We start from the raw sequence: 20,634 nt of genomic DNA on the forward strand, positions 1-20,634 counted from the left end.
ATTTAGACAAACGTTAAACCATTAACCCATTTTTGGCCATAGTTTTGTTCGCCAAAAACCCCTGTTGTTCCATTTCTTTCCCTTCTTGCATCTTCAGCAATCAAGTAAATAAACACATGAATACTCATTCATAATCATAATATATATATTTCAACAACATTCATAGTACTTTTTTGTTTCCAATAGCGAAGCAATTCAGGAGTGTAATCTAATAAAATAAATAACAAGTATGAAATAGGGGAGCATACAGGAATACGATGCCCGTTGGAGCTGCCGCGCCGCCTACACACAGCACACACACACGCACACAGCCGACAGCAATTGCGAAGCCAGCACACTTTCTCCTCCAGGCTCGGTTTTTTTTTGCGGTAAAAATGGTAAAATTATCCAATGGAATGCACGTTTGCGGTTTGCGTCTTATTAGGTTTCAAAATGTTTATAGATGGCCGTTACGTAGCCCATCACCTGCTGCCAGTCTGGCCGTTCCTGTAGGCACATCTCGTCAATGCTCTGTGTGTGTGTGTGTGTGGAAGAAATACAAGACATTTTCTATTAAATTGGGCCCCAGTTTAAAGACCCATCTTTCTGCAATGCTTACCAAAGACGTCTGAATTCCAACACTTTCGGCGGCCGCAAATGCTAGACTAAAGTTGCGCCGCTTGTCATTCTGGTTCAGCTTATCGTAGGGAATGCGGTCCGGCAGGTAGGAGTGCATGATGGCGCACAGGGCCAGTCCGTCGTTCCAGGAGGAGCTGAAGTTTGTGATGTCGATGTTTCGGTAGCCAACCGTTTTGTTTTGGCACCACTTGAGCAGCGCATTTCGTTTCGAGCCTCCATTTTTCACTAACGCATTTAGCGGATCCTTACGTTCACCTGCAGTTTTTGGAAGGACAGAAGAAGCATACCATTATAACAATTAATTATTCTTCATATTAGTGTTCTACACAACGTACAAATAACATTAAACATTTCGTATTTTAAAGAGCCTCATTACAAGCATCTACAGTTACAAACGAATTTCAAACGAAACTCGACCAAGAGAACAAAAACGGCTAAATTCATAATACACAAAACTACACAAATAAAAGAAAATACCACATACTTATGTCGTTGTAGCTATTTCGACGCACATAGTCCATTGTCTTGTGGGAAATAATAGCTGAGTTAAGGGTTGTGTTGCAACCGTTGTTGCTGGTGATAAGACTGGACTTTTTCATCAACATTACAGTGTCTAAAATTTCGTAGAGAGAAAATAAAAAGAAGAAGAGAAACATAAATAAAACAAAAGGGAAGCAATAACATTAAAATAAAAAGACACATTCAAGCAAATTCAAGCAACCGCTATAAAAGTGTGTTTAATTGTATAAAGCGTTACACTGATGAGGATGAGAGTGCGCAAAACGCGTTCCCAATTTTAAAGTGAACATATTCCAAATTAAAAAAAGTGTTTGAGAAGAGGGATGGCTTTGAATGAAGCATTCAGTGTTTGAAAAGTTAATGTATTTCGCCAGTGTTCATTATGTTTTGTAGTTTACAAATGTGAGTACTTCGAATAAGACCACAACACACTTACGTAGAACTTTATTAGTCCATTGTCAACAGTGTACCGTTAGCAATTCAACTACAAATACTTACATTACAGTAGAGTTAGTGTATCAATAGTTTCTTTTCTTTTTTTTCTTAGTATTCTCCAACAACTTTGAAGAAAATGTGAAGCGCGACTAACATTAATGCTTGTATGCAGATCAGACAAATGTGATTACTGATCAACAACTCTGCCCCATGCACAAAATTTGGAAAGTAAAGAAAAACACATGCAATAAAAGCGTTTATTAAAGAATTCGATGTTTTTGTTTAAAGTCATATATATAAAGGGAAAAGGAGAAATAACGAAGTAAAACATCGAACAAAACGAATAGCCAATTGAAGCGCAGCATTATAATAGAAAGGTTTAATTCATTTGTCCATGGAAATTCAGTTTTTTGGAAATTGTACTTAAATCTTACAGAAATTAGCATAACCATAATATAACTACAAAGAAACGTTCGGATTAAATAAACCATACACCAAATTGTAATATTATTTGTTGAAATAAATCAAACATTACAACAATTATTGCAAAACACAATCCAATTCCGGAACGCCGAAAATGTGTTAGTAGTTAATAGTGATTAAGAAATGGGGTGGAAAGACGTTAAAAATGCGTGCAATTTCAGTTACATACTACTGCTATTTATTCGAATCAAATTACGACTAGGAAGGATTATGCTTAAATCTCTACATGTATAGGAAATGCAGCTTGCTAGTGCATGCAATACTTAAAATTAAAATAAAAACCTTCTACGATAGATTTCAATTAAATGTAAAAAACACACACACACAAGCTACTACATCAAGTCGGTGTAGTCATAAACACCATCTACACACATGCACATGCCACTCATAGTGCTTTAACTAGATAGGACGCCAGGATAGCTGGGAACGTCGACGGGAATTACCTGCTGAAGCGTTCGGCTTGGAATTACTGTTAACGTTGCTCCCAACCGTTGGCTGCTGTTGCTCTCGCAGCGGACTCTTGGCCGGCAGCGCACCGCCGCCGGATTGCACCATTGCCGCCGAAGGTTGCACGGGAATTTGCTGAAAAAGGATGGCGACACAGTAAGCGTTTAAACTAAAAGTTCCAGACAAATATCGCCTCCGCCTCAATCGCGACTTACAATGACGTTGTTTTCATCGTTATTATTGCTGCCATTTACGTGGCCCTTGCTAATATTGTTGCTGATACTGTCGTGTTCATTGTTGTTGATAGTGTTGTTGTTGTTGTTGTTCGTACTGCTAACGGAGGAATGTTTCGCGGAAAGCGTCGCCGGATTGGCGTCCGCTGGAATGCTATTGATACTGGAACTGGAACTGCACCGTGAGTCGGAGTTTAGTTTGGTCTGGAATGCAAGGAAACGGAATCGGAATTTTAATGTTTTGGTCCCAAGTAATTCACCCACCGCTCATCAGCTCATTATTACCTGTTTGGCTGAATTTTCAATACTCTCAATCAAACTCTTCACCGACAGCCGCGAATCTTGCCGCTGGATGGCGGACTTTTGCTGCCGTCGTACCGCCATCTCCTGCTGTACGGTTGTGATGAGCGATTGTGATTGCGTTTCTTTCGTTGTTATTACTGGAAAACCATGAAAATGCGTACCATTAAAACCGAGCATTGTGTGACGGGGGTTCATTCAATCATTTAAAATTTTACACACGCAAGTGGCAACATCGAATGGAAGCATCAGCTTACACTGTTTAGTTTTACACAGAAAGCAAAAAGACACAGCACAAAGCGAGAGACAACACGACACACAACACGACACGAGACGACGACTCACAAAGCAAACAGGCAAAACCAAACGTGGAAGCGGGAGGGGGGTGGGGGGGGGGGGGGTGATTGTGGGAAGAAAATAACTTACTAGGATCATGGTCAAAGGAAAAGCTTTGCCCAACAATACTTCTGCGGTAAGTGATATTTTCGTACAATGATTCGGGTGTGCGCGCATCAACACGGGCTGCCGCAGGTGCCGCTTTGCGAGTGGCAACAAATTTGGTACTGCTTTTTATCGGCAATGGAGGAGGATCTGCGGCAACAGGAGCATTAGAATGACCAGATTCCCGCTTCTTTTGTTCTTGTTTTCGCTTCCCTAGCAGCTCCTCTTCCAGGACGAATTGGTTCGTTTGCTTATCAATTACGTATACAACCGTTTTTTGGGTCGCTAAATTTTGATCGCTGTCTGCCCGGGGTAGTGGCAGCGGTTTGCGTGCTTCCAGTTTGTTCTGCTGCTCCAATGAACTTGCCTTCGCCTTCGCCGACTGCTCAGGCCTTTCGGATGTCGTTTTTGGTGCTACAATCCTGTACACAGTTTCATTCCTTTGCTGCTCCAATATTACCGCAGAGCTCATTACATTGCTGCTAGCTACTTTGTTGGCAGGTTGCTGTTGCCACTGCTCCTGCTGCTGCTTATGTTCCTCCAGCTTTACTAAACTGTTCAAGCTGGAACCGCTGATCGATCGTTCGTAACGAAATTTGCGAAATTTACTCAAATTCGTTGCCGGTTTGTGTGCCAGCCCATCGATATCGGGCAGGATAAGATCGTTCGTGCTTTTCGAGTAGAACAACCCCGAACCAAAGTCCACCGAATCGAGCGCACGGTGGCGTGGGTTCTTGTGCTGCCGATGGTACAATCCCTCCGCCCGCATGATCGAACTTAAGTCTTGCGTGCTGGTCGAGGCGAACCGTGGAATCGGTTTAAACAGCGCGGTAGACCGGTGGAACAGATTTTCCGTACTCTGCGAGGCGGCAATCGGACGAAATGCTGGCCGATTCGTCTGATATTCGCCAACCTCTTGCGACAGCTCCTCCTCATCGCTAGCCGTGGTGCTCGCTTCCGAGACACTTTCCGACGATGGGGTCGTCTTTCGCTGCTGGTGCATCGTCTTGTCTCCAAACGGAGTCGATTTACGTTTACTAGTGCCACCGCCGCCGCCACGAATCGGATCCCACTCATCTGAATCTGATTCGCTAAATTCGTACTCGATGCTGTCCAGCGTATCGACGCTGGATCGATCGTCCGCAAAACGAACGACCATCTTCGGTGGTTTCGTCTTTGGCAGTGGCGGTGGCACATCGGAATCGGAATCCTGCACGGATCGTACGGCAGGAGGAGGGGACAACGACTGCATTGTAACACTTTTTTTCGGTGGGTTAGCAGTAGCAGGAAATGCCGCAGTAACGGGGGATGATTTGCGATCGAGTGAAAAATTGTGCATCTGTTTGCGCAGCAGCTGAACACGCTGCGAAAACTCGTCCACGTTCCGATCGAACGTGTTGAGGTTCTCGGCCGAAGCGTACAGATCCTGCTTGAGCACGTTCAGACGCTCGTAGCTTAACTGTACGTCATCCGCATTGCCGATACCTCTCAAGGATTCTGTGAAACATCGAGTGAGTATTATTTCTCTACAGGCTATACACGAGTAACCCATCGCTCCCGGGTTTCGTTAGACACTTTGTTTTTGAGGTTCTGCTCTGAGATTCTAACACCTTTTGCCAAAAGGGAGTATGTTTTAAAATACAAATTATAGTGCAATACAAACTAAAACTGTAATGAGCTTGTTCAAATGAAATTCATACTAAATGAACAGATAGCCTACACATGCAAAAAAAGAACTGCAATAATCCGTCAAAACAATCGATTACGGCTGAAAGACACGAATCATGCGCGCCAGACGTACTCCATACGTACGATGGCCGGCTCAAAACTGGATACTTACGCTTGTTGAGCTGTTCGATCTGCTGCTCGAGCACGCGCACCTTCTCGCGCAGTGCCTTATTGTCGAGGGCCAGCTTTTCGCGCGCATTTTGTGCTTCAGTCTTAAAATCGTTCGCCACCCGTACCGTCATCAGCAGATCGGACTGGAAGTGTTCCCACTCGTCCGCTTCCTGCTTCCTAAGTCTAGTTTCTTGGTTTAGTTCGTCAGTCTTTTCCATCAGCTGGCGCTCGGTTTCACCGAGATGCTTCTGCGTCTCCGACAGCAGCGTTTCCAGCTGGGATTTGTCCTCCAGGAGGCATTTGTTTTGAACCTGTTTGGCACGGATTGGATTTTGGGCAAACAAATAGATTAAAGTGAGAAAAAAGAGAAATGCTTCACGAATTACCTGTAGCTCGTTGATTGACTCCTGCAGCTGCTGAAAATCGGTCGCCATCTTTTGCTTTTCCTGCGTCACGGTTTCATTCTTGTACTCCAAGTCCGAGATGACGCACTTCGCGTTGTTCCGCACGACCTTGCACTCCTCGTTCAGCCGGGCGAGCTGGTCCTTCAGCTTCTGGATTTCGCACTGACTGATCGAAACCTGCTCCTGCAGCGAGGCCACCTGCGTCTCGAGCTGGTCCTTCTCCTTCCGCGCCACATCGAGCAGCTCCTCCAGGTCGGTCTTGTCACCCTTCGCCCGGTCCTGCTCCAGCTCGTCGATCTTGGCCCGCGCATTCTCCAGCAGCGTCGTCAGCCGGCTAATCTCGATCAGCTTCACCGATGCGTCCTCCTTCGACTCCATCAGCTGCGCGTTCGCGTCCTTCTTCTCCGCGTTGGCCGCGTCCAGCGACGACTCGAGCATGCTGATGCGACCCCGGGCCCGGGCCACCTCCCCGCTGCGCTCGTCAATGATCGCCTTCAGCTCGTTCAGTTCGGCGTTCAGCTCTTCCTGCTTCAGCATGAAGCTTTCCCGCTCGTCCTGGGCGCTCTTGAGCAGATCCACCAGCTTCTGCTCGCGGTCGGTCGGCGTAACGTCCTGCTGGTTCGGTTCGCGCAGCAGCAGCTTCTGCAGCGTGCCGATCTGCGTGCGCGTATCTTCGAGCTTTTCCGTCTGCCGGCAGAGCGACTGGAAGATGACGTCCTTTTCCTCGACGAGCCGCTCATTGTCGGACTGCAGCTCCATGATCTGCGACTGCAGGTCGGCTAGCTCTTGCAGCGTCGCCTGCAGCTCCTCGTTCGTGGAGTAGTGCGTTTCTTCCATCTGAGAGCAGAACAAAGTCATAGCAATCGGTGGGATAGGTTTTAGAGAACATGCAAAGCCTACTATTGTTTTTCTACGAAGGGTAAAGAACGATTTGCTTCATTGGATTGGAAAAAATGCATTTCTTCCACAAAAAATGTTCGATAATTGTGTTGCGTATTAAAATCATTCCCAAAAACTGTACACTTCAAATTGCACCTGCCGTCAACGGCGGCACAATGGCTGCAGGAATTTCGCATCCTTCCCGAAAATCGCCCCGACAAAAAAAAACGAACAGACAAAAATGATGATAATTAATTGAAGCATGAAGAATGCACTTCCGCACACGCGCTAAAATGAGAGTAAAATATGTCACAAAGAAATAAGCCACACACACACATACACACACACACACGTGCGCGCAAAACGCACCGTGTGGCGTGGCGCGTTCCATTAGCACCGATTATGTATTACACATAAACCCCTTTATGTATGTCTCGCTTCAACGGATGTGCGCGCGCGCACACACTCTCTCGCAACCACAAGTTGATCTTCAAAAAGCGTCCGCATCAACATTCCGCAAGTGGCAGGTGGTTCTTCTCTCGAGCGAGTTCATAAATTTAATGCTATCTCAATAATTTCAACACTTGCATGCTGAGCTCACACAACACTTCAATATATATATTCGTGGTTTATTCGTTTCAATAAGTACTGCTGGGGAGTAGTTACACAAACGTTTCAAATGGCTCTCATGTTTAACGAACGCTTTACAATAAATAGTTAAGGTTTCCTCACTTCATTTACACTAGAATTGTGATGTTTTGCTCGATCGCATTGCCTTCTAATATTTTAAGGCTCCAAACGCTGCTATTTTTCTCATTTTTGGTTGCTTCTCCACGCTTACGGGCCCGCGGTGTACACATCGATACGATTGTCCGGCGGCGGTGCACGGCACCAGCGGGAAGTGATCGCACCGAGACTGATCAGCAGAATAATTAACGACGACAGTCCCAGGATAATCCCCGTAGTGACATCGTTCAGCGGTGTCCCGGGATAGGGGTGCATCGTCATCAGTATCACTTCGGCGCAGCAGTTCAGCAGCGAAAAGATCGTAACCAACACGAAACCTGTAGTGTATGTTGTGGAAAGAAACAGAACCAAATTAACAACAAATTCATCACTTTTCCCTGTCCACCTTCCGCTACCCTGAAACCTACCCGACATGTAGTTCCGGTTCGGCAGCCAGTCGCACTGGCGCGACTTGAAGCCCAATATGCCGAGGGCGATCGCCGAAAAGCCCGCCAGTATGCCCATGTCGAGGTAAAACTCGCGGCCCAGCTTCGCCGTCATGTACAGGCTGAGCCCCGAGTTCATGAACCCGCACAGGATCAGCATCAGCGAGACGGCCCCGATCGTGGCGGACGCGTTCGCCATCTTGCGCCACGACTTGGTACCGTCCGGAGACGTGGCCCAGCTGGCCGGCTGCTTCTCCGGATCCAGCGGCAGCGGTTTTTCGCTGTAGATATCCGAGTTTAGCCGTGGGCTTATGATGGCCGTCGTCGGAATGACCATCGGTTGCAGCTGCTGCTGCTGTTGGTAGTGTTGGTGCTGTTGCGGCGGTTGCTTTTGCTTCGGTGTGCTGGATATCATCATTGCCGGTGGACCGGACGCGACGGCAGCCATTGCCGCCCGGCGGGGCGTTGTGTTGGGAGTGTTGCAGGCGCTGAACGGTGACGGGGCGGCGGGATAGCCGGTACCGCGCCACTGCTTCGGCGTCTTCTGCGGCGTGGTAAGCAGCTCGTGCAGCTTTTGGGTGGCGGCATTTTTCTTCGGCGTCGTTTCCTCCCTCTGCTGCTGCCCCGGGTGCACTTTCGAGGGGGTGCTAGTGACGGATCCTGCCCTGCCGGGTGGTTTGGGCGGGTTGGGCGTTTCGCGCCGCGACACGGACACAGCAGACACGCCTCCACAGTGCTGCTGCTGCTGCTGCTGAGACAGCGACGACGGAGTGCGATGAATGGCCGTCGGTGGTTCGTCCGTTACGCCTCCGTTGCTGAGACAGGTTTCGTCCTCATCGTCCGCAATGCTCGGTATGATGGCGTACCGATGGGCCCGCCCGTTGTGCATCTGTATGATCTCCTGATTGTCGTCCACCAGCTCCTCGTCCTCCTCGGTCGGTACCATCTCGAAGCGCTGGTTGTTGCGCTGATCGTACAGGATGAACGATTTCGAACCAAAGTCGGACGAGAAAGCGTTCTTTAACCGCGATCCCGAATGCTGATCGAGTGCGGTCGAATGGGACGACATCATCGGTGGCAGGCTGCGGAACTGATCGGACAGATTGTGCACACCACCATCGTCGTCCTCACGGTCGTCGTCTTCCTCTTCGCCCACCGCTGCTTCCTGCGTACGATTCAGCGCACTATTCCGGTTCGGATCTCGCACCATCATCCGACCACCGTTCAGATTCGGCACGCTGCCGACGCGATCGAGAAATTCCTCGCTGCGCGAAGCACTGCTGGTTACACCGAGCGACAGCTGCGTCTCGTTGACGACACTGTACTTGCGCATCACGTTGAAGGGTATTTCCTCCACCGGAACTAACGCGTAACGGCTACCGCTAGTGCTGCCACCACCGAGCGATTGTGGTTGCTGCTGTTGCTGCTGTTGGGTTCCGTTGCCACCGACGGGACCGTACCGGTCTAGCAGACGCGCATTTACCAACGGTTTGCCCGGCATCGGTGAACCGCCCGCCCGTGTGCGTTGGTCAAAGGAGGCGATACTGTGCTGCCGGTTGACGATCTTCGACGAGATGCGATTGTACGAGCGCGTTAGCTGCTCGTTGCGCCGCGTTGCCATGGAGCTGCTGGTGGTGGTGGTAGCCGCTACCGACATCAGCGAAGCCGCCATCCCCGGCGTCTTGGGCGGGGAGTAGAACTCGCTCTGCTGGCAGAACGCCGGATTGGTGTAGTTATGCTGGGACGTCATTGTTTCGTTTTTTTCTCTCTGTTTTCCACTTCTTCAAAATCACTTTAAATCACTTTCTAGATATATTTTTTAATTACACTTTTCACTGAATTTTAAGTAAAACGCACACACACTCTGCCACACTGAAATCACCACAGGTTTGCTCTTAAAGCGTCTGCCCAGAATCTAGCATCCCAACCAAACGCGCATCAACCATCAGCCGCAGCACGCACGCATCCTCACTGCGCAACGGTTGGAAGCCTTCTGCGCCGACCCGAACCTGGAGTGTGGTACGTTCCGTTTGCAACGGTCGCTTTTCATCGACAACCAGGGGGGCAACAACGAAAGGAAGCAGCAAGTAAAGAAAGCGACCCTCGCTTTAACCCGCAGGATCCGTCCCTTGGCAATGCCTGCCCGAGCGGATAGCGGCGGCACGGGGACAAAAGTTCGTTAAAAATTTACACTCACTCGGCGCGTTGGCTTATGTACAACATTAATCCCCCCCTGCACCCCTCTGCAATAAGGTTCGTGGTATTAGCACGCGCCACTACCACCAGCAATGCGCAACACGCGCAGCGCGCCGCCATGCGTACATAGGACACGAAAACGGGCCCGAAGAACGTCGTTGTGCAGTACACGGGGAATTGGCTTATACCGCGCGCGTTTCACCTTCCGCACCACCGCTGGGGCTAGCTACAAACACACCCAAAACCATACACATCTGCCCGTACACCAAAACAGCCGCCGTTTCCGTTTCACTCACTCGGACAATTCCTTCCCCCTCTCACTGTACAGCCCTCATCATGTTCGAATCGGAAGTACGTCCGAAGGAAGAACAGTTCTCCAGTATACATTAAATGCCCTCTCTGCCCGGGTATCGCCCTCGGGTGTGCGACAAGAAAGAGAAGCGCAAAGGGCACGATCGGTCCCCTAGGGTGTGTAAGCGCGCGCTACGACGAAGGCGAAGCGGGTATATACATAGGCAAAGGAAAGGTGCGCATACATGTGTGACGGCGGCGCAGAGGGATGCAAGATCGAGCAGAAACAGCTGTTCCAGCAGTGGAGGTCCCTTTATTGGCGTGTGGTAAGGAGCTGGTCGTGGCGGCGGTGGTGGTACTGCTGACAGAAGGATAAATATAGCTCCCCTTCGTTCCGACCGCTTTCAGACAAAAAGGACGAAATGTAGTTTTTTTTCGTAGTCGAAAAGGACATGCTTATTTAAAGCGTGCAAAGTATGGAAAAGGATAGAGATATATTTCTACAATCGGGAAATAGCATAAAATTAAATGCCGGCTGTGGGCTTTGCTTCACGAGTGGCACGCGCGAATGCTATACCGAGCCTGTGCGTATATGTGTACATAGCAAACCACCGAACCGAAACACTGTAGACTGCCGCGATCTGGTTCGTTTTGATAAGACGATTGAATGTTGGCAGGGAGATTGGCAAAAGGGCGCAACCATACATTGCGCAACTACATGTGCAATCTAGGTACACAGTTCCATTCTTCACCATTGTCGCCGTTCGGGATCCTCCCGGGGCCCGACAACAAACGATTCAATTCATAACGGGGTTAGCACAGCAGCTCGTGAGAGCATGGAAATACGAAACCCACACCGAAGGTCACCACCACTGGCGACGTCATAACACTTTGTAGCGCTTATGTGTTAAGTTGCAGCGCAGAAGAGTGTGCTTCCGAATGCACACAACATCAGCGAAATAAAAACGCCTTACAGGAAGTGAATGTATTTAGGTATATAGAGAGGTAACCCGTCATTTACTCTGCAATGGAATGTTTTGAAACGGAAAAGGGATACAATTGAATATCAAGAAATGAGGATATCAGTACGAGATTTAAATCCCACAATTGCATCCTTGTTTGCATTGCAGCCTAGCAACATCGACGGTCTCACATTTCATGACTCCCCGAAAGAAACTCTCTTTTAAAGGTTATTAGATCCTTAAATGCCGTGTCTAGGTCCTTGATCGAACACACTATGAAGATTGGGAATCATAATCTTTCATCAAATTCGAACCTATTTATCTATTTTTTATTCTGATTGCTCTTTCAGCAGCTTCTAAAATACACCCTCGTGGTGAACAGCATAACGCGATGAATAATGTGGCAGGAATTTTGTGAACGATAACGTACGCTCGCTCACACCTCTTCCCCGAAAAGCAACATATCTTTACAACAGCCCCCTCGCCACCTTCGAAGCTTACGCTTGCCGACCAAAACAACATGCTCGGAGATAATTTGTTTGCAGGTATTATTAACAACAACGACGACGGCAAAATAGTAAACTGATGCCTTTGTCTTATCTGGGCCACCCAAATGGTTGGCCGATAGTAACGGTAACGCGTCGCCAGCCCTCTTATCTGCACACGCTTACGCACTCCCGGACCGAGAGATAGCAGATATCACATCACCAACACCGACCGACAGACCGACGATGCCCCGCATTAACGTGGAGGAATTAAAGGTCATGCATTGGATAATGTAAAAAAAAAATTAAAATAAATAAAAAACGATCGAAATATGTTTGACATCGTGTTTGCTTCGATGCGTTAATTAATAGTGGCATGAAGGAGTATGATGTTCGCGAGCGGTTTTCACCACCACCACCACCACTAACACCCGATGGAGGGGGCGTGTGTTGGCAATCGATCCATCACTTGCAATCAGCTGCGATGATAGCCCCGCGCACTGGACGCGCAGTTGAAGGTTCCAGCTTTTAATTGACAATTGCTCCGGTTGTACCATAATACACACGCCTCTTAAAAATGGACTACAACCACACTTTAAGGTAGGGCAAACAGCCCGCGTTCGCGTTCTCGAAACAGTGAAGCAATCGTTCTTTCCCTATTATCGGGTGTCCACCGATTGTGGGACCCCGAAAGTGTTAATGTGCGAAAAGAAAAATGGACGGGTGTGACGACTTACCTGTATGATTTTATCTTGCAAACAGGCCACCGCTACTTCGCTGCTAGACGATTGTTTGTCCCAGTCGGGCGTTACGCATGGCGTTCCTTCGGCATCCATGTTCTATAAGGCAATAGAAGGAAGGATTGATGTTAGAAACTTGTTGGCAACCAATTTTCCACTCCACTTGCACACACACACTTACATTCGGCAGCGCGATCGAGGCCGGTGCAGAACTGTGCAACCGCTGCGTGTTGCGTATGAGCTGCTGCTTTTCCGAGTCGGACAGCGGCGACTGGACGACGGTTTTCAGCCGATCCCGGAGGGATTCGTTCTCGTTCACCAGCCGGTGCAGCTCGCTGTTGCTCTGCTCGTGTGATGCCTGGCACAAACAAAACAAAAACAAAAAAACAAACACCGAAATGAAACGAAATACCGGCATGATCTTGCGCAGTGGCGCAATTTAACGCGCACGCTGCTGCGGATACGGACACCGAAAGCAGTAGCCGGGTGAGTTTACCAGACACCCACCCACCCCCGTGCCACTGCAAACATACCTTGAGCTTTACGATTTCGTCACGCAACAGCAGCAGCTCCTCCTGGCAGCTCGTCATCTCGTGCACCTTCCGCTCGAGCAGACGGTTCTCCGACTGCAGCTTCTCGAGATGCACCTGCAGCAGCTCGGCCGACCGGCTCTTGCTGGGGGAGGTCTGCTGCTGCTGCTCCTTCCGCCCCGCACCGCCGCTGCTGGCCTTTTCCGGCCCTACGAAGCTGATCGCGGTCAGCTGTTCCATGCTCGCGCTCAGCCCGCTGCCGACGTCCACGCCGCGCTCGTTGAGTAGCAGCCCGCCGCCATCATCGCTCACCACCAGCGATGACCCACTTCCGGGTGGGAATTTGTTCAAGTGATTCGTTGACACGGTCGCGCCGGTCGCCATTTGCGCCATCTGTGCCGATGCCGTACGACTCTGCTGGTGGTGTTGTGGTTGATGGCTGCCCAGGGGATGCTGATGTTGCGTATGTAGCTGCTGCTGCTGCTGCTGCTGATGGTGGTGCAGGTGCTGATGGTGATGATGATGCTGATGGTGTGATGACGAGTGGTCCAGCTTTTCCTTGGACCCGTTGAAACGCTGCTGCTGTCCGGTGCCCCGCGACGAGTGCGCCGGTTTCGAGACGACGGGGAACTCCAGGCTCGACGCGGAAGCGGCACTCTTCAGCAGTCCTCCTCCACCACCGTTCACAGACAGGGCGCCGGTGAGACCTGCTCCGGGCACGACGCTGCCACCGTCCGCATGGCCCGATCCGGTCGCACTCACCGACGATACCGACGGTTGGGACTGATGTTTCGATCCGGACGGACCTTGGCCTCTACGGAACAATGATTTAAGTTTGATCATACTTTATCCTCTCGGCTGCGTGTATGGACAGGTAAGGGGTGATGGTTCGTTGCCTTGCGCTGCCTGGCACTGGTGGGATTTAGTTGTGTTTGCGCGTGCGCCTTTTTGGGAACGCCACAGTGGGATATCCGCGAAAGTCGACTACCACACCCGGGAAAGCACGTGGTACGCACGCATACGACGCGACGATGCGGTTCAGTTTTCTTTGGGCACTGTGTATTTTTTTTCCTTTTCCTTCCCACTACCGGTTTACATGGTGAAGTATCACTTTTTTAAACGCTTTCTGTTTCGTTCACTTCCGAGTTCATTTGGCAAAAGGCTTTAAAATGGCGGCTGCCGTATCTGCCATCATAGGCCGTGCAGCATCACGGAATGTTTCCTAAACTGTTTCCTTCATGCTTTACGTTTCTCACTTCCAATTGAAAATCGAATGTAGATAGGTTAATCGATGGTCTTCCTAAAGCAATCAACGCTTCCCTCTCCACCGAATGAGCGCAGAGCACTTTTGACTTTCATTAACCCTTGTTAAACAATTGACCACAAGTTCGGTGACCTTCAGTGGTTTGAGTGAATAATAAGACGGTTTTGTAGTATTATAAACTCAACCCCGTTGATAAGATCGAAGTAACATAAAAATGCGTCTTTAATGCTCTCATTCCTCCCGAGTGGTTGTGCAAAAATGTCACAAAAGTGTAATTATCATGTGTGATGTGACGATGCAAATAAAAAGCAAAAACCACAGACACTACAAAGGTTTCCTGTTGTGTGGAAAAAAGAGATTAAATGTACATTTAATTATGGAAAACAGAAACCAACCATGAGAATTCGAAAACGCAATCCCATGAAATTGGCGTATGCTTATGCACAATTCGTTCCATCGCTGCAGCTTGGTGCACGGTGTGGTGATGTGCTCTTTGGAGCGCACCCACGATTCTGATCCGACTCAGGCTATTGTTAGTCCGATGCTGACACCGGCAAAATCCAAACCAATAGTTCCGTCCGAAGTCGGTGTAGCCTGGAGTCCTCCGGAGTCGTCCGGAGTCGTTCGTTGTGTTTTTTTTTTGTTTTTTGTGTTTTTGTCTTTCACTTCACAGCTGACTTCCGACGACTTCGACTCCAACCGATTCCGTACGACTCGGAAAAACTCCGATCGACTCCAAATCACTCCGAATGACTCCAAATGACTCCGGATGACTCCCAACGACTCTGGATGACTCTCAACGACTCCGGATGACTCCGAATCCCAACGACTACGGATGACTCCGACTCCCAACGACACTGGATGAATCCGAATCCCAACGACTCCGGACGTCTCCGGCCAACTCCGAGCGATTCCGAACGAATCTGGACGACTCCGGGTGATTCCAGATGATTCCAAACGACTCGGGATAATGCTGAACGATCCTACCTCCCGGAGTCGATTCCGAAATTATCGGAGTCGGATCAGAGTCGACGCCGGAATTTTGCCCACTTTACCCATCACTAGTGCACGGCCTTTGCCTGCGTGCGTCAATTGCGCGCACATACAACTGCTACTCCTCTCCCTTCTCCCCCATTATCCAACTTGTGCGCAGAAAACCGGGAGGCAATTTGATACGCCACTTGCCCGTTTTCTTCATGGGCCCCAACCCCCACCCCGGCAGCAACGTCATTGCCCGGGAAGAACCCTGTGTGAACCTCCGGCGGTTCGCATCGTCAACCAAAACTGGTGCACAAAATGTGTTGAAAGCCTTGTTTTTAAGCACAGCCCAGCATCTCGCCTGTGAGTGGTAGCGTGTGGCAACGTGTGTGAAGGAGGCACGCGTGAACCATGAACAATTTTTATGTGTAAAGAGCTGCATCGGTTGTATTCCGGAAAAGGGAATTTACAAACAGAGTGGAGCGATTTGGTGACGATCACACGATTGGTTCGGGTCACGGGTGCACCAACGGGGGGATGCAGTGCAACAGTGCACCACCACCACCACCACCACCGCGGCGCATTGCGACAGTTTTGCACAGTACGTACGTACGGGGCGATCAATTAATCTTATCGTCGTTCCAAGGTCAGGTTCAGTTTCCTTAAACAACCTGCACGCCGTGCACGTAAAACGACCGCAGCAGCAGCAGCAGCAGGCCCCACGATCGATCCCCGCCGCCGTTCGTACGGCTCTCTCGTCAATCGAATTCAATCAACACAACACAAGCTAGACAACACAAGAGTCACCCATGCGTTTTATGCAGGTGGTTGCCAGTGCCAGTGTGTGCTCTCGATGCCGCTGGGGCGGAAAGTGGTGGTTGGCCGCTCATTAAATCCCGCGCCTTCGAACCATCGAATGTTTCAACGTGGGAGAGGAGCAGGCGAGGGTGCAAAGCGTAAAAATTGTCGCCAGTCCCGTCGTGTGGCGTGTGTGCGGGAGGATTATTAATTCATTACTTTTGTTTTCAACCGTTTCCCTAGCCACTGTTGGCCGTTGTCGTGCGCTTCCTGTTTGTTTGCATCATGTTTTGTCTTTACACTCCAGGGGGGAGGGAGCCAGCGAAGAGGTTGGCTAAAAGGAAAGTGTAAATTATTAATTAATCTTAAACGGCTCCATTTGGAGGGTGTAATTGACCAGTTAATGTTAACACAGCGTGATTTACTGTGGATGGCGATCGAACGGGTACACGTTCAGGTGCTGCTAGTTACAGCTGGTACCGGAGAAGATCGCATAAACCGCAAAACAATCCACCCTGCCCCCAAACCATACCAGCACAAGGGCTTTCGACGGTATCACCTTTAGGGCGACGTGATATTCACGCTGTCCGTGATGCGGCCGAGCCAAGATTTGCAATTCAATTCCCCAACCTCCCCGTCCCAAAGGGGTAAGCCGCAACACACATTCCTGGGTGTCATTACAGCACGACAATCACCACCAGCAGCAGCAGTAGTAGTTGCTGTGTAGTACACGGGTCTAAGAGCTAATTTCCGATGATTTTATGGTGTTCGGGAGGGGGCAAGTGTTGTTGTTGTTGTTGTTGTTAGAGAGCGCGACGTGCGCTGCATGCCTAATCGGTGTAAATTGTAACGGCTCGCCGAACTCAACACAGCTCCACAGCACGGGCACGGGCCTTTTGCTCAACGAAGGGGAACATGCTGCTGCTGCTGCTGCTGTTTACAAACAAAACGAGTCCAACCGGAGATTAAGCGCTCGGGCGCGGGATTATGTATTTCTTCAACCTTAGCCCTCTGCAAGGACGTTTCATCTCGGAACAGAGGGGTGGGGGGGGGTTTGTTTTTCGCATCCAAGAAGGCGATTCAAATCCAGACGTTTAGTGGCAACGGTGGGTCCATGCAAAATCAAGCAGGCTTGGAGTACGGTTCGATCTCGCAGTGGCTACGGCTCCGACTAAAAACCGTTCGAAAACAACGAAATCAACGAAAAACGCACATCGAAGAGAGAGAGAGAGTAAAGAACCGTTGCGATTGCCGGGCGCCACACGGATGGTTCGTGCGCAAGATCTCTTGCGCCAACTGGCGGCGGCGGCAGCAGCAGCTCGTGGTTCTCAAAGAGAAAGCAGCCCAGAAACATACATACGGTAAATAATGATGAGCCAGCCAGCCTAGCCAGCCAGCCAAGTCAGCCAAACCACCACCATCAATTAAACGCCGTGCGCAAGGGGTGAAGAGGGACTGTGGCATTAGGTTCCGAAAAACTGCTGACGGAAGAGAGGCTTTCCCAGCCAGTCATCGCGCACAGAGGGCAAAATCTGTCGTCCCGGCGACAGATACAACGGGGCACGGGAAGAGTTATGGGTTTTCTTCGGTTGGAAGAAAGTTGGTCCCAGGGAGGGACCTTTCCCAAGAGCACACACACACACACACACACACACACATGTACGGGCGCATACACTGGAGAGAAGGGTCCGCTTACGCTGGAAAAGGGCAATTGACAATTGCCGCAGCTTCCCCCGAAGCGAGTTATAAACCTGCTCCCCTGCTGCAAAACAAGAACAAGAGCAAAGCGGGAGTCTTCTTCCACTTTTCTTCACGCAATATCGCGGCTTCGGGATGGCACACACAGGGATCGCGAGTCACAGGGTTGATCGCTCTGCTCAAAGTGGGTTTATTATACAGGTGGGCTTATCCCGAACAAATTGACAGCCGTACTGTAGAAAAATGAAAACGAAATGACAGGAGGGGATTCGATCATTTGTTGATGTATGCGTGTGAATTCCAATGGCTATTTTGGATGATGTGTCGTAGTGTGGGTGAAAAACTACGTATCACAATCGAATCCCCTCCTGTCATTCGTTCGTCCAATATGGCCTTCCCGCCAAACCTATAAGCCCACCTAGTCCCTATACCCACTTTGGCTCTGCTTCTAAACACACTCACACACACATAGTAAAAACACCCAAACAACAAGCCACTTATTTAGATATTGGGCTTTTTCTTATGCCACAAAGTAACACTGAGGTAAAATCTCACGCCAACGGTACGAATTTCCAATTTCACGACAATTTTTCACCTCGCTCAAGGCACTTGGCTTTTGGGGCGTCTTTCCAGCGCAACACACACACGCAATGGGGGATGAGAAGCGCGGAGTAAAGGGGGGAGGGGATGAAGAAAACATAAACTATCCGAATGCACCACACACAATTACCGCGCAGGGTTTGTGCTTTTCGCGTTTGGCCACAGTTAGAGAGAGAGAGAAAGAGCGTAGCGCACACGTACGCAAAGGGCGACCGACCGCCCAAACGGTTTCCGAAGCCTTCTCGCGCGTGCAAAACTAGGCCTACGCGACGGGGCCTTCTTACTTTAAGTCGAACGCACTAAGTTTGGACGGGGTTTCCGCGCAAGATAAACTACAGCAACCACACCGACAACGACGGCAACGACGACGACGGGTAGCGATTTCCTTCCCAAAAGCAACAAACCCAACCGGTTCGAACGCGATGCAACCACACAACTGTCAAACGTACTGCGCGCACGAACCGGTTATATTTGAGCACGCCTGTCAAACGTTGGCACGGGAGATCGTTGCGCGCCCGGATCGTACCAACGACTGAACTGTGCCGGCTCCCAAGAGAAGCCCAACGCTTCTTCCAAAACCGTGCTGGCCGATGGAGAGAGTACCGCTTATCTTCACCGTGGGGATTATCTAGATATTTCGCCTTGCGTAATTGTGTGCTGTATTCAACGCTGCGCCTACGCTAATGACTATTGACATCCCCAACTGCTCCGGTAGCGTAACGCTGGAGGGAGAAGATTAAGGTGGCCCCGTTGTCTTTCTACCCCTTTTTTCTAGCAACAGTTGTATGGGTTTCCCTGCCATTGCAGCGTCCGAGAATTTTAAACTAATTACAACGGATACTCGTGTGTGCCCCCATTGCATCAGAACGATAATCCACACACAGTGGTCGCTCGCCGTCAGTCGCAGGTCTCTTAGCCTTTTCACCTTTAATCCTTTTGCCAAATGAAAGTAAAATCGGATTGCTCTAGTTTGCGTTGAAGGCCATAGCTATTCCTTAACTAAATTTACAAACCATGCGTTGCAAACAGCAGTTACGTGGTACGCGCATCGACCGATTTTCTTGGATATCCCACTTGACGAAGGCGTGCCACATAAAATCCACCAATTTTGCTTACCTCTGTCTGCCGAATCCACTCAGCAATGGTTTCCGTTTAATTGATGACCGATCGGCACTAACGGCCCGTTCCGATGATGGTTCCTGCTGCTGTTTCTTGATTGTACGCAGAAGCGATCGATCGTTCTGCACCACGACCGGGGCCGGTGGCGCTCTCCTTACCACCACGATGTCCTTCTGCGAAGCGCTGGTCGACGGAACGGACGAGCTGGCCCGGCTGGACGATGCTTTTGATGCTAGCGAGCGGCCCGAAACCGAGGAAGGTGCACCAACACCACCACCGCCGGTCACCGTTATTGGACGGGACAGTAGTGGGCGCGAACCAGCCGCCGGCCTACCGGTCACAATCTGTCGGTCGATTTCCGATAACACCGATCGGTCCGATGGTGCGCGCCTTATGTTCACGAGCGGTACCGCCGCATTCAACTGGGCCGAGGTTATCGAGGAGTTTCTTGCGATGTTTATCTGATTCAATCGCTTTTTATTGATTTTTGCCGTCCGATTACCAACGCCTTTGGATGATGTGGCCTGCAAAAGCGGGGGCAAAAAAAAAACAAAACGAGAAGAAGGAAGGATTGTTGTAATAGCACCTGCATAATAGCATTAAAACTATTCCATTCGTTCGTGGCACACGTCTCCCCTCAAACGATTGGGTGTAAGTTTTGTGTTCGTTTGCCGTGTGCTATCTATATGTTACGTCGACTGAGCTCCCCATCCTCGGAGCGCGATAAAGAAAAAGGTCACACAAGGCGCGAGCGCACTCAAGGTTTGCCACGACGTTACTACGGCGACGCTTTTAGGTGCGCTGGTCGCACATACCACGGCTTTGGAGGGCGACGATCCTGCCTTCAGGAAGCGATTGCTTTTGGACTCCTTCGGTGGCGGTAACGGTAACGGTGGCCCGCTGGACTGTGCCGATTCCGGGACGGGTTCGAAGGTGTAATCATCGTGCTGCCACGAGAACACGTTGCGAATCTTCTGCCGCAATTTACTCATCACTTGTGGTACGGATTGTCTTACACTACACGTTGTATGCTTCCTGCCGGTCAACTGCCTACTGCCTACGCCACGGTAGGCGGCCTCCGTTCTTGGTCCACTCGCGCGAGCCGCGAGGCGAAAGCTGATAAGATGCCAGATATTCCTGGGGCTAAAAGGGGGCTTTTTACGTTGTTGTATTCGTGTACACACTGCACTGGAAATAGCTCCC

At 49.9% G+C, this 20,634-nt stretch overlaps 2 protein-coding genes across 12 annotated transcripts; both read right to left on the reverse strand.

Annotated features, from left to right (window-relative positions):
• Positions 1-121: 121 nt before the first annotated feature.
• On the reverse strand, positions 122-20,601 carry LOC1273272 (cytospin-A). 11 transcript variants are annotated; one of them, XM_061641479.1, is made up of 14 exons: positions 20,247-20,588; positions 19,429-19,955; positions 12,978-13,788; positions 12,626-12,802; positions 12,442-12,543; positions 5,702-6,556; positions 5,317-5,626; positions 3,462-4,973; positions 3,021-3,175; positions 2,718-2,939; positions 2,499-2,637; positions 1,103-1,231; positions 599-873; positions 122-510 (listed from the first exon to the last, which is right to left on the reverse strand). In XM_061641479.1, exons 1-14 carry the CDS (start codon positions 20,421-20,423, stop codon positions 421-423), a joined length of 5,481 nt encoding a protein of 1,826 aa, XP_061497463.1. In that variant the 5' UTR covers positions 20,424-20,588; the 3' UTR covers positions 122-420. The 11 variants fall into 11 exon arrangements, with proteins under 11 accessions (XP_061497463.1, XP_061497464.1, XP_001237450.4 ...); XM_061641480.1 differs by lacking the exon at positions 1,103-1,231 and having other exon boundaries at positions 20,247-20,601; XM_001237449.4 differs by lacking the exon at positions 3,462-4,973 and having other exon boundaries at positions 20,247-20,507.
• Positions 7,207-12,279, reverse strand: LOC1273273 (uncharacterized). The gene is made up of 2 exons (XM_312234.6): positions 7,753-12,279; positions 7,207-7,662 (listed from the first exon to the last, which is right to left on the reverse strand). The coding sequence occupies exons 1-2, from the start codon at positions 9,518-9,520 to the stop codon at positions 7,436-7,438; spliced, it is 1,995 nt and encodes a 664-aa protein (XP_312234.6). The 5' UTR covers positions 9,521-12,279; the 3' UTR covers positions 7,207-7,435.
• Positions 20,602-20,634: the final 33 nt, after the last annotated feature.

Source organism: Anopheles gambiae, chromosome 2, assembly GCF_943734735.2.
Source record: "Anopheles gambiae chromosome 2, idAnoGambNW_F1_1, whole genome shotgun sequence".
In the NCBI taxonomy this organism is placed as follows: Eukaryota; Metazoa; Arthropoda; class Insecta; order Diptera; family Culicidae; genus Anopheles; species Anopheles gambiae.